The sequence below is a fragment of the Penaeus chinensis genome, chromosome 9 (assembly GCF_019202785.1).
Source record: "Penaeus chinensis breed Huanghai No. 1 chromosome 9, ASM1920278v2, whole genome shotgun sequence".
Lineage (NCBI taxonomy): Eukaryota > Metazoa > Arthropoda > Malacostraca > Decapoda > Penaeidae > Penaeus > Penaeus chinensis.
The window spans coordinates 12,649,476-12,662,551 of NC_061827.1; the positions used below are offsets into that span (position 1 = coordinate 12,649,476).

The window sequence follows — 13,076 nt, forward strand, 5'->3', positions numbered from 1 at the left end:
GTGCCTTCAGACATTCCCTGCAGTGCCATAGGTGATGCACGCAAGAGTTCGTTGGGCATCAGCTCGATTGGTGGGCGGTGCGTGACTGTGGCAGTTTGAGATATGGTTTTGTTCTGGATTCATGACTATACAAACACGCATGAATATGAACATATATTATATATGTATATATATATTATCATGTATATGTATATGTATTAAATATATATGTGGTTGCATCTGTTTATATATATTTATACACATGTACTACATATACATGATAATTTACTTAATTGCTATATATTCTTGTCAAAATTCTCTCCATGTATCTATTTCGGTTTATTATTCATCTAAAGAGATATTAGTGAAAAGTTCGAAACGTCACGATTTATTTTCATTTCATACAGTGGCTGATTTCTTTTGCATCTTGTGTACACTGTGTTTGAACACTCATATATATATACATATACACACATATATATACATATACACACATGTATATATATATGTATATATGTATATATATACATATATATATACATACATACATACATGCAGCCCCAAGAGAACTTGTCTAACACGGTCTGAGTTTTCAGGATCCGACAGGTTTTGCGAGCAACCGAAAGCGATCAACACGAAGCAACGCGTCCTCGTGTGTGGCGACGGAAGCACCGTGTACGTTATGCTTGGTTACTTTCACATGCAATAGATGTAGGTGCTTTGTAAACACACATACACACGCATGTGTGTATGTGTGTGTGTGTTTATGTATATATATTCATATATATACATATATTCATTAATATATGTATATATCTGTAAATATGAAAGGATCTCCTTACCACCTTGTAGTAAAGACCATTGGTGGTGTGTCCATCATGGATCTTGATATTTTTGAAGTGCATCGCAAGATAGTTGAGGTTGTCAACGTGATCCATGGTTCACCCTACAGTGAGATAGTAGCCTGATAGTTGCGGTTTCGTCACCAGATGAGAGTGACCGTCTACGTGCGATATACGACATTCCTTGGGTTCATGTTTCACAAACACTCAATTAGTGCAAGGGAATTGTCTTTTCCCGAGACCTGATGAGGTATTCTAAGGAGAAACTGTTAGAGGAACAAAAGAATTTCAAGGTAGTGTGGAACAATCGACACCAGCGCTTCTAACTTTTGAAACACTGGTCCTTCCGGAATTGGTTAAGTTGGCAAGCTAAAATTTGATGTGCCCAACCCTATGCGGTGCTTCCATTGCCAGGGTTATGGGCATGGAGCCAATGGACTACCAGGGGTTGTCATCCAAGAGATGACAACTGTCCAGGTCCAGTCTGCTGTTATCACAACAAAGAAATCCATGAAACTTAAGGTACAAGTTTGAAAAAGTATTGGTAATAAGGAGCAAGGAGAAAGTTAGTTTTCCAGAGGCAAAGCGTCATGCTCATGTGCTGTTTGCACAGCCAGGTAAGTTATTTTCATTGGTTCTAACCCAACCTCCTTTCCGTCATCCCCTATCCTCCAATACTTCTTACACTACTCATTCTGCTACTGCAGTCCGACCTCAGTCCTCAAAGGAAGCTTCAGATCAAAAACTGCCTCTGGTGAGTTATGCCACCAGAAGCAGAATAGGAGTGATGAGTCTATTGAGGAGACTCCCCCCAAAGTAAGGTCTTCGAAGCCGTGTATATATATGCGTGTGTGTGTGTGTGTGTGTGTGTGTGTGTGTGTGTGTGTGTGTGTGTGTGTGTGTGTGTGTGTGTGTGTGTGTGTATATATATATGTATATATGTATATATATATATATATTTATATTTGTCCACTACTTTGTACATGTATCTGTTTGCATTGATCTCTACTGTTGAACATGACTTTAGTCTTTTTCTTGTTCAATTTTGAGAATTTCTCTATTCAGATCATTTATTAATTGCTGTAGTTCACTGATTCACTAAAGAGAAGATTATCTGTTACATTCTAGCTTCTTGAATATTTCCTAAAGTTAAGCTGTAAACAGTTTTGGCGAGATTGTGTCGCCCCGTGTAACACATTTTTTAATTGGTGTTTTATTGGTTTCTGTGTGGAGTTTGGTGGTTGATGTCCCATCTTCGTATAGATATTCCAATTTTTAAAACAGACTTTCTCTACTCCTTGTCTTCTAATACTGCTAATATTTCTAAAACAGAGTCAAATGCCTTTTCGTCATCGGTGAATACCATACACAGGCGTGTGTGTGTAAATATTTATTATGTGTGTGTGTTTTCATCCCATGATACATGCAGAAATAATTGATCTTCTTCATTCCCATCAGCTGTAGCACCGCAAGCAAATTACCCTTGCTGACCGTGCTGATCGTGCAGTGCCTCGGGAATTACGATATCGTAGCCCAGCAATCAGGCGTAGAACACCAGGTATACGTGCATATAATTTATTATAATTCACAATTTGTCTGAGATCTGAAAGGAAAGCGATGAAGATAATTCATTGATGAAATTCTCTTCCTTTTTTGTCTCCTCAGCTCCAGTCACTTGGAGTGATGGAAAAAACAGGCAGCAACAAGGGGGCTGGAATTTACATGTGCGATACATCACTGTCCTGGAGACCTTTGGCTGGGTCGCCTCCTCTCGACGCCCTCCAGCCGTCCTGTTTGGACGCAGGTAATCAGAAGGGATTCAGGTCAACTCTAGCGTTTGGTGATCAAATGTAAGGAAAACGTTCATTAGTGGAGGGCTTTGTGTGTTGCCTGTTTGTTGTGTGGATTAATATGTCATAGTTTTGCTACTGCGAGCTTTTATGGTGGTCTGTCTCTGACTGTCTCTCTTTATGGCTACCTGCCTCTCTGTCTTGGTATTTTGTCGTAGACACTCGAAGGCTTAGTCATAATCACGCGAACAATACGAGGGCGAAGCGGATGCTTAACATCGCGAAGATTTGAAGTGGATTCCATACATAAAATACGGTCAGTAGGACAAGACACAGATGAAAAAAAACAGAAGCGACCTATGACTCAAAGTGGCGAGATCAACATGTGACAGCGGGTGACACCACGTGATGGACCGATAGAAGAAAAAAAGAAATCATGAGTGCGAAACAACAAGCAGTTCTAATAAATCGCAATAAAGATCAAAGTGAATCAGTTTGGGAACAAGAAGTGAACTCGGGTGGCAGGTAGAAAGAGTTAGAAGTGATAAATAGTGTTAAAAATGTGCTGGGATATAGAAAAGTCCTGATGCGGGTATCTTTCCAACTATAAGAAATAATTAAGTATTATGCAGCAAGGGCGTGACCGGATGAGCTCCATATCGAAAATAAAAGGACGTTTAGTGTCGGAGAATGTGGATTAGGTTTCGGAGTAGCGTCCAGTAGCCATGTTCATCTCAGTAAGCCCGGTTGAAGTATTTTAATGCACCATCGTGAGGGAACAGAGTGGACAGGAATTAGAAATGGAATATATGTAACATGGGAGTGCTATTCTGGGACATAGTTAGGATTAGGAAGAAAATTAAGATTTTTATATAGGTTAATTTAAGTTAAGTTTAGGTGAGTGTAATTAAATAATTAAGTGCTTGCTAAGATTGATAGCTCAGCAGACAGTGACGAGTCCTGTAATTTTCCGACGGAGCGTAAGATTATTTTTTTTTTGTCTATCAAGTATTTGCTCTTGTCATGACTATTACTTTTACTTGTTTGATGTTTGATTCATATATTCACATATAAATACAACTTAATTTGTGTTTGTTATAATTAACTATTTGTTTTTCTTAAGATATTTTTTCTCTTAGTATAATATCTAATTTACTCATCATGTTTACAATAATTTAACTATTTGCTTGTCTATTGATCATGATTATTTTGTGCAATATCAAATCCATTTATTAGCGTTGAGACATTGAATAATTAATAACTTTTACATTGATGTTTTGTTAATTCATGAAGATATAACGTAATTTTGAATATTGTATTTTGTTTTCATCAAGTTTCATGATTGATAATTATATAACAGTGAGTCATAACTGTCTAGTTGTATTTAAAGAGTTAAGAACACAATTAATATTTTATCTATTCTTTTTATTTCACGTAAAGTTTGGTATTGTAATTTTATTATATCGCACTGATAATATTCAGTTAATAAATGTATTGATTTATTTTACAAAGATTTGACTCAAACCTTGAATTGCACTCATTAATAATATTAATATTTTCACTTTGATTAATTATTTAAAGTTACATTATAATTAATGAGTACATTTACACATTTATTGATCAAACACAATAAGTCTTGATACTGAAGAGCATTAATAAAATGTGGAATAAGGGCCACGATAATTTGACTCCCTCTGTTTTTGTCTCTGTCTCTTTCTGTCTGGCTACCTGACTCTCACTCTCTCTCTCTCTCTCTCTCTCTCTCTCTCTCTCTCTCTCTCTCTCTCTCTCTCTCTCTCTCTCTCTCTGCGTAGGATGTGGCTACATCCCCGAGCCTATCCAAGACATAGCTGTGGACCGCCGTTGGTCGTGGGTGCGGCTCCTGTACCGCAACGACCAACCCGCATGCAGCCTCACCCTCGTCGCCAACCACGCAGCAATCACCGCCGCACACTGCGTGACTAAGTACGACTTTCTTTTTAGTTTTTGTCTCAGGTCACGTGAGGCCCATCTGTTTGTGACATTGATAGAGAAGGCATAGAAGTCTCTGGATATATTGCGCATAGGTCAGATGAAGTATGTAAATGCATATTTAGGGAAGTATGGGCTAAGTTTATTTGGTCATCAAATTCGTAAGACACAAACTAATTGATATAAGGAATTTCCAGGAACCCAGCTTCACGTGAAATCCCTAACATAGGCGAATTCAGTATTGAAATGCCAGGATACACAGTCGAGGTTTGTATTTTCTTTGAGGCTGGCACGCACGCACGCACACACACACACACACACACACACACACACACACACACACACACACACACACACACACACACACACACACACACACACACACACACACACACACACACACACACACACACTCTCTCTCTCTCTCTCTCTCTCTCTCTCTCTCTCTCTCTCTCTCTCTCTCTCTCTCTCTCTCTCTCTCTCGCACACACACAAAAACACATACATGCATGACTTCAGTGCGGTATCCGGATGTGATCGAGCTGGCTACAAGGTCTGTCAGTCCCCATGACTTGGGAGCTGATCCCAGCAGCAATAACAGCTTCCTTCTCCAGGACTCTGGTTCCTGGTATCAGCACTACTGGAGGATCCTCCAGAACTGCAGGATTTACCGAAGAGCCGTGTTATGTGATACTGACCATATGCTGGTTATGGTTACCCTACAGGTCCACTTCAAAACTACTCATCCCTCCATTGACCACAGAACTCGAAAAACTAATGAACCCAGTAGCTCTGTGGGAGTCTTCTAGTGTGAAACACTAGGAGTCCATTAGCAAACTCCCAAGGGCAAGGTAGGGGGTGTAACCCTTGGGTCGAAAGGTCTACTGAATCAAGACCAAGATCCAGGATTTTGGGGGCCTGTTAGGGAAATCTATTTAGTCGAAACATGCTTGTGGTGAGGATGTTGAAGTCACAAAGAGTTTTACATACCTTTGTAGTGTAATCCATGTCTCTGGGCTGTCAGACCAATCAGTCAGTAGACAGTTTGGTCTGGCAGTAGGAACTATGAACTCAATCAATAAGAGCATTTGGAGATGTCGGTACCTATGCAGAAGGATCAAGGCACGTGCCTTCAAGGCCTTCATACTGCTAGGCTTGTATGGTAGAGAAACCTGGTTACTATCTTGATGTGTTTTTTAATAAGTCCCTATGCCGGATCATGGAATGCAGTTGGTAGGACCATGTGTCCAACCAATGGCTACACTGTGAGATTGGCATGAGACCTGTTACTTGCATAATCTAGGACCACAAACTCACCCTATGGATGACCTTGCCCATCAGGTTGTCTTTTTGCGAGGCAATCCTGGGTGGAGGAGGCCTGTGGGATGACCTAGAAAGTTATATCCTAGGCAGCTCAAACAGTCCTCTTGGAGTTAGGAGTTAGAGATGGGCCAAGGGCCTGCTTGGAGATTCGCCATAAGGGACTCCCATGGCTAGAAGTGAAGGGTGGATTAGGCCAAGTGCCCTCGTCGGCGTTAGCTCCCCGATAATGATGATGAATAATCAGTAATCAGTAGTCATTGGTGATGTGACACTTGGCACTCTGGCAAATGCCATTAACTTCTCTTTGTATATTTAAAGGTCTAACATTATTGCAATCTTACAAAATGAGGTGTAAAGCGAATCTTTGTGAGATAATAATTCTCTACAAACATTTTCTTGTCAGAATACACTTGATACATGTTTGTTGCCCTTTACTGCAGCATCACTCGTTTTACATACCTTTGTATGGGCACACTCTTTAATGGAAGATTGAGACATTCTGTTTCATTGCACAGATTGATTTGAATAGCATCTCTTGTTGAGTCAGTAGTCATTGGTGATGTGACACTTGGCACTCTGGCAAAGGCCATTAACTTCTCTTTGTATATCTAAAGGTCTAACATTGGTATAATCTTACAAAATGTAGTGTAAAGCGAATCTTTATGAGATAATAATTTTCTACAAACATTATCTTGTCAGAATATACTTGAAATGTGTTTGTTAGCCTTTGCTGCAGCATTGCTCGTTTCACTACGGGCACACTCTTTAATGGCAGATTGAGACATTCTGCTTCATTGCACAGATTGGTTTGAATAGCATCTTTGTTGTTTCAATATCAGAAGAAACTAGTGTTATTTTTTCATTATCTCAGCACTGTAACCCTCTGTTCATTCAGTTGACCATAAATGTAACACTGATCTATGATTGGCTGCCTGTTTCATTTTTTTTTTTTTTTTTTTTTTTCGGTATATGTAGATATGGAAAGAAAATCTAATTTTTCTGATGATCATAGTTTAAAGTATGAAAATAGTATTAATCTGTTGATATTATACTCAGTGACTATTATTTTCAACCTCACAAAATTGTATATATGAATGAGTATACTGCTGATAGCATTTTCATTTAGTAATTTCAATTTCTGAGACTTTAATGTCTTTGCTGTAAGCATGTATCGACTGAACAGGGTCCCCAAACAGGCCCCCTAAATCCTGGATCTTGGTCTTGGTCCAGGAGACCTCTAGGCCCAAGGGCTTCGCCTCATTGCTAAATGCATCAAGAGTTGCCACCAGTGATTCTAGCGGATGGCAACAACGTCGGCTAAGTCGAGTTCTTTGGATAGTAGCTCTGATTATTGTCCAGTCCAAGCAAGTGTTAAAAATTGTTGGTGCTTGCTAATATACCAATAATCTATATTTGAATTCCCCTAAGTCTCAGGATCTCCCATAACGATTCTCGATGCACAGAGTAAAACACCTCCTTGAGGTCGATGTAGGCTGTAAGCAGCCCACAACGAAACTCACGACAGTGTTCCACAATGTCTCGAAGCGCTAGGATACAGTCTGTTGTAGACTTGCCAGGAGTGATTCCAGACTATTCCAGTCTCTTTGTGTCTTAGTTGGTGGTTACAGATCCATTTCAGAACAATGTGGGCGGAAATCTTGTGTGGTTTACTGAGGATTGTGATGCCATGGTAATTCCTACAGTCCCATCGATCCCCTTCCCCCTTCCAGAGAGGGAAGACCACGCCCCTCAACAGGTCAGTGGTAATCCAGATGGCAGTCAAGTCTGTATGCAAGCCCCATGCCACAAGTTCACTCCAAGCCTTTAGCAGTTCAGCAGGGATATCACATATGCCTTCAGCTTTCCCACCTTTCAGCTTGGAGATCGCCTCCCTCTTCTCAGTTAGAAAAGAAGGTTCATTGCTTTGATACCACGTGTATCCAGTCTAACTGCTGGAGGGTCTACCTGGTACAGCTGCTCAATAATGAACCACAACATGATCTGAAATGATCTGTCCATCCACTGAGTGGACTGCAGTCATCTGCGAAGAGTCTGTCCATCCACTGAGTGGACTGCAGTCATCAGCGAAGAGGGTTTGGAGTTCATTTCTCTCAGGACTTGGTAGGCAGGGCGAAGATAATTTACTAAGAAGTGGCCTTCAACCTCCACAGCAAGATTCCTGATAAACTGTTCCTTGTCTCTTCTCAGCAGTATCCGAATCCTGCGCACCTAGGAACAGCACAAATCCTGCCTCCAGGCACACTGCTCCTCGTTCCTCCTTCTGTCTAAGTGAAACACCCTGGAGTGGTCATTTGAAAGACGGGGAGTTTTGAAGTGGACCCGCAAGGTAGCCACAACCAGTCTATGGTCAGTGCCTGAAGTTCTGGAGGAGTGCTGACAAGAATGTGGTCGATTTCCATAGCCATAGTACTTATATCGCTATACCAAGTCGATGTGGGTTGGCGCGATGCGGGTTGGAGCGCTGACACCAGGAGCCAGAAAACCGCAATCCTAGCAAAGTCCCAGAGAAGGAGGCTGTTCTCGCTACTGAGATCAGCTCCCAAGCCATGGAAACTGACAGACATCTCACAGCCGGATACTGCATTTAAGTTGCCCAGTACAGTGCGAATGTCTCGCCGGGATATTTGTTTGCCACGGATGTGAGTTTGGCATAGAACGCGTCTTTCTCATCGAGTTTACAAACATCGATAAGAACATACATAGCAATACGAAGCCAAAAGCATGCTTCAGTCTCAGGGCTATAAAACATTCGTCCACTGGCGTTACCTCTACTATTAAGGGTTGAAGCTGAGTGGAGATGGTGACCATCCCCCTGGTAGTTATAATTAAAACCGAAGCAAAAAACGTTTGGACGAAAAACAACAAAAAAAAAACGTTCAATCATAGATGTGCACAAAAAATCCCCGCACGTGCAAAATCATGAATGTAAAGAGGAATATCTACACATTGCCAGAAAAGGAATCAACATGAACATATTAATTGGAAGTATTTAGTTATTACGTACTGGTTCTCCAAAGCTTAACACCTGAGTCTTGAGTAAGGTTTGAAGAGAGGACAGGTACATACGCCTGAAGAAGCGGAGCAGGTCGTGGCGAGGTGAGCGAAGTCACAGGTTTGATTATTAAGGAGGGTATTATTTTCATGGCTTGAGCGGTAGAAAAGAGATCCGTCAGAACCAGAACCAATTCCTTATATAGGAATTACCCAGAATTAATAACTTTCCCCAAGTATAGACTCTGGGAGCTGATTATATCAAATGAGTAATTCCAACTTTTCATGTGAATGTTACCCTAAAGAATTATGAATTTAAGTGAATGTTTTGTATGCTGCATTTATTTTTCAATCTTTTTTAATTTTAAAGGTGTTATAATGTTGTCTTTGAACATAAGAATATTTATTGACATGTCAAGCTTATGGTTTATAATGCATAATTTACTGATTCACATTACCTACAATGATATTCAAAATTACTTTCAATATATATAACTGATACTCACAAGAGTTCTCAGAGAATACAGATTAGAAATCAGTTGACCATACCTGGTGAATGATCTAATGTTGCTGTTATCACAATGGACGTTTATTTAGTTCCTTTTATCATGAGAACTTGTAACTATGGAGGATTTTTTTTTAATTTTTAAGTAGACTGATCCCTTTGACACATGACATTAATAAACTGGATGAAATTCCAGCTTGAGGGAGGAGTGTTTGCATGGTACGTGTGGATCCATGTTCCAGCTTAAATTTTTTGAGATGAAATGACACAGCTTAATACCGGAAGCACTGGCATCTTCACCTGGAATGAAGAACGGACGCGGTGTGCGTGAAATACAAATAAGGAGACGCGCATCACTCTACACACTTGGAAGAGCAGTCCCTTTCTAATATAATTCCGCATCACTTCCCTCAGAAGTTCTCTCTCATACGCCATTTCCTTTTCTCTTCAGCCGAAAAACATTTTCATCCACCCACAATACGACCCGAATTCCCGCTACGCCCACGACCTCGCAGTTATTACTTTCAGTCCTCACTCTGACAACATTCTGCCGACGGTGTGCATCGCGGACGAAGCGGTCATACCCTCCAGGGACAGGGAGCAAGTGGTGAGATGAGGAGTTAAGAAATGCGGTGAAAAAATGTATAACGTTATTTGATATGTGAACTACATGTAATGATGATTATAAGGGAAATTTGTGATAAGCAAGGATGATAATAACAGCAGCAGTAATTATATTAACAGCGAAATAATGATAATTAATAATAAATACTACAGCGACAGTCCTGATGCTTTCACTACTGAAGATCGTTACTTTCTTCCAGATCTTCGTGCTCGATGAGAATCGCAAGACCCCTGAGTGGTTTACCCGCCCCTCAAAATGGAGTACGAACTGCCTGGGACTCTCCCCGTCGAACACCTTCTGTCGAGACCAGCTGGATTTGAAGGAGAGTCAGTTCTGCGCGCAGTATGAGGGTATGCTTTGTCGGTTCGGTGTTTCATTGGTATGTTGTACTTTTCCTTTTCATTATACTGTTTAAAATTACTTCTTTGTCTTCTCCCTACTCCGATCTTCCATTCGTTTGTCATGTTTTCCTTCAGCTCTCTTGTTATTGGACTCCCCCTGTCCACAGCCGAAAAGTTGGAAATGCTGAAAAACCTTGTCTGGATATTTTACTTGTCCTCATGATTCTCCTACTCTCTGTGTTTAGCAATCGGCATCACCAGCGGTTCATCGGGAGGACCTTACCTGGCTGATATTGGCACAGGAGTGGACGAGGTTTGGGTGATAATGGGCGTGCTTTCCACCGTCAACAACAGCTCCTCATGTTCCCAGGGGCACCTCGTCTACAGCAACGTGGCGAATGACGCGCAGTGGCTGAAGGAGTGCGTGTTTTACGATCGCTGCAACGCCTTATCAACCATCATTCAGGGAAGATGAACTTGAAGGAGCTTTTCTCTACCTGTGCTGTTAGGGAAACTTTGCTCGCCTATGTACAGAAAGTATGAAAAAGGAAGGTTAAACTAAGTTGTTATTTAACCATTAAATCAATATAATGAATACTGTTGACTGTGTTGGTTTTACTTTCATTTTATAGAGACGGTGTACCAAGCTCAGTGATCGGAAAGTAGTAGTAGGACTATGTAGGAGAGGATAACAACATCAAACACAGCAGTAGGCAATACGGCTTTCGCCCACACAGGGGCACCGAGAGCGCTATCGTCCTCGGTTATGAGGAGATTGGTCTCGGTCTCGCTAAGAAGCATCAGATCAACATCATTTTACGAGAGACAGACGTCAACAAGGCCTTTGAAAAGGTCTGGCATGACGGTCTCAAATACAGTTTAACACATTTACAATTCCAGACACATCTCACGCACCTTCTATGCAGCTTCCTGAACCACAGGACGGCCACAATAACTGGGCTCTCACCTAGGCGCCCCCCTCTACCTCGGAAGTGGAATACCATTTCATCACCAACACTTTATATCCTGTACACAGCCAATCTGCCATAACCTACACCGTAAAACAACTTTATAACTTTATTTCTTATGCAAACGATACCACACAGATTATCTCACACTCTCTGAATCACAGCTCATCATGAAACGAACAACAGAAAGAGTTATACAAAACATTAACACATTTGAGCACCATTCGAAAATACAGATAGGCATCAACAAATTCAAACACACACAGCACGCAAAACTGCACAACCATCACAACTAGCAACCCCAACATTCCATACACAAACAAAGGAAACATTCTTAGATTTCACTTCACAAACACAAGTTTCACATCACACGCCACACAAAGAATCATACAAACACGCACAACACTCACCAAACTCAGACGCTTCTCATGATGCTCACCATTAAGAAGGCTTAGACTCTACAAAATAATATGTCAGGCCTATTCCTGAATATACACTCCAATCATTACAGAACAAAACATTATTCTGGAAACATGATGCAACAGTTTTAGACTTAATTCCTGAAGAAAATCCACCTGACTACGTGAACAGGAAAACTAACACTACATCATTGACAAACATACAAACCACACCTAGTGGCCCAGGATATTAACACACACAGAAAACATAACACCTCCACCCATGTACGCACCAATATAACACAGAGCTATAACCATCCCAATTTAAGGCAATATAAAAATAAAATAGAAATAAAAACAATAAAATCAGAAGTCACCTTCATAATCCCCAAAGGATTGGCTAATCCATGCTGGACAGCATTAATTCCACCAATGGCAAACAGAGCGACCATCAACTCTGCTGTGCGGTGCAGATTAGTCAATCACGGGGAAGAGGGCTGACCACTTTGATGTCTCTCATAGACACGTTACCATGGGGTCCTGCTACTGGAACCGCCTTGCGGAGGCGCAGAACCCTGAGCTCATTGTCTGAGGTGAGCAAGCCTTTGGGTGGCTGGCTCACTGGGGAGGGATACCAAATGGTTCCAAATAATGATGCCTATCTTATAGAATGGCATCTAGTCTGGTCTCTCCCTAGGGGAGTCCTGGAGGTTGAGTGATGTTTATGAGTACGCCCTGCGGCTAACAACACGCCTCCTTAGTCCCTTATTCCAGTAAGTTGGCTGAACTATGAATATAGAGATTTCAAGGATGGAACATCATACAAACTTGCCATGAACTCTAACTCGATTGGCTGTGATTTAGGGAATGCACTTATGTAATTAAGTAAGGCAGATATGGGAGTAAGAAGACGAGCAGGATGGAGATGGTCCACGGAAGAAAATATAAATAAAATACTCCTAAGGGGAAAGAACCCTTCTTTTTTTATATTCAATTTTACATCCATTTTCTATCTATCGGCCTCTTCGGTAACACCAACCCAACTGTTGACGGTAACGAAAAAGTTTAATAGTTCGGCGAGCTGTTTAGGTTTTGATGCCAGCTCTGTCCAACCGTGGCGTCACTCATCGTCTGTAAAGCGCCTGTGCAGAGCATGTTCAACTCAGGAAAATGTCTGGATCATATTTCCAATTAATGCCTTTTAGGCCGTCTGTCGTAAGTTAAGATTTTAAGTAGAAGGCATTCATATACAATTATACAATAAAGGCGAAGTTCAAATGGCTTTCTTCACGCGCGGGCCCCGACCCCTTTCCGTCCGACTT

At 41.1% G+C, this 13,076-nt stretch overlaps 2 protein-coding genes across 5 annotated transcripts in view; both read left to right on the forward strand.

The window, feature by feature from the left end:
• The window catches only part of LOC125029126, a 21,914-nt gene extending 10,921 nt beyond the window's left edge, over nt 1-10,993 (forward strand). For 3 of the 4 annotated variants that reach the window (XM_047618932.1, XM_047618933.1, XM_047618935.1), the window contains 9 exons: nt 1-31; nt 576-654; nt 2,280-2,379; nt 2,487-2,625; nt 4,426-4,576; nt 4,780-4,849; nt 9,874-10,029; nt 10,247-10,397; nt 10,634-10,993. The exon at nt 1-31 is cut by the window's left edge and continues 117 nt beyond it. In XM_047618932.1, the coding sequence (XP_047474888.1) occupies nt 1-31; nt 576-654; nt 2,280-2,379; nt 2,487-2,625; nt 4,426-4,576; nt 4,780-4,849; nt 9,874-10,029; nt 10,247-10,397; nt 10,634-10,863 (1,107 nt within the window). In that variant the 3' untranslated portion in view covers nt 10,864-10,993. Of the gene's footprint in view, nt 32-575; nt 655-2,279; nt 2,380-2,486; nt 2,626-4,425; nt 4,577-4,779; nt 4,850-9,873; nt 10,030-10,246; nt 10,398-10,633 lie in introns of those variants that run through there. The other variant, XM_047618934.1, reaches the window with a different exon arrangement.
• On the forward strand, nt 10,915-11,438 carry LOC125028664. Its single transcript, XM_047618139.1, has 2 exons — nt 10,915-10,925; nt 11,126-11,438. The coding sequence occupies exons 1-2, from the start codon at nt 10,915-10,917 to the stop codon at nt 11,436-11,438; spliced, it is 324 nt and encodes a 107-aa protein (XP_047474095.1).
• Nucleotides 11,439-13,076: the final 1,638 nt, after the last annotated feature.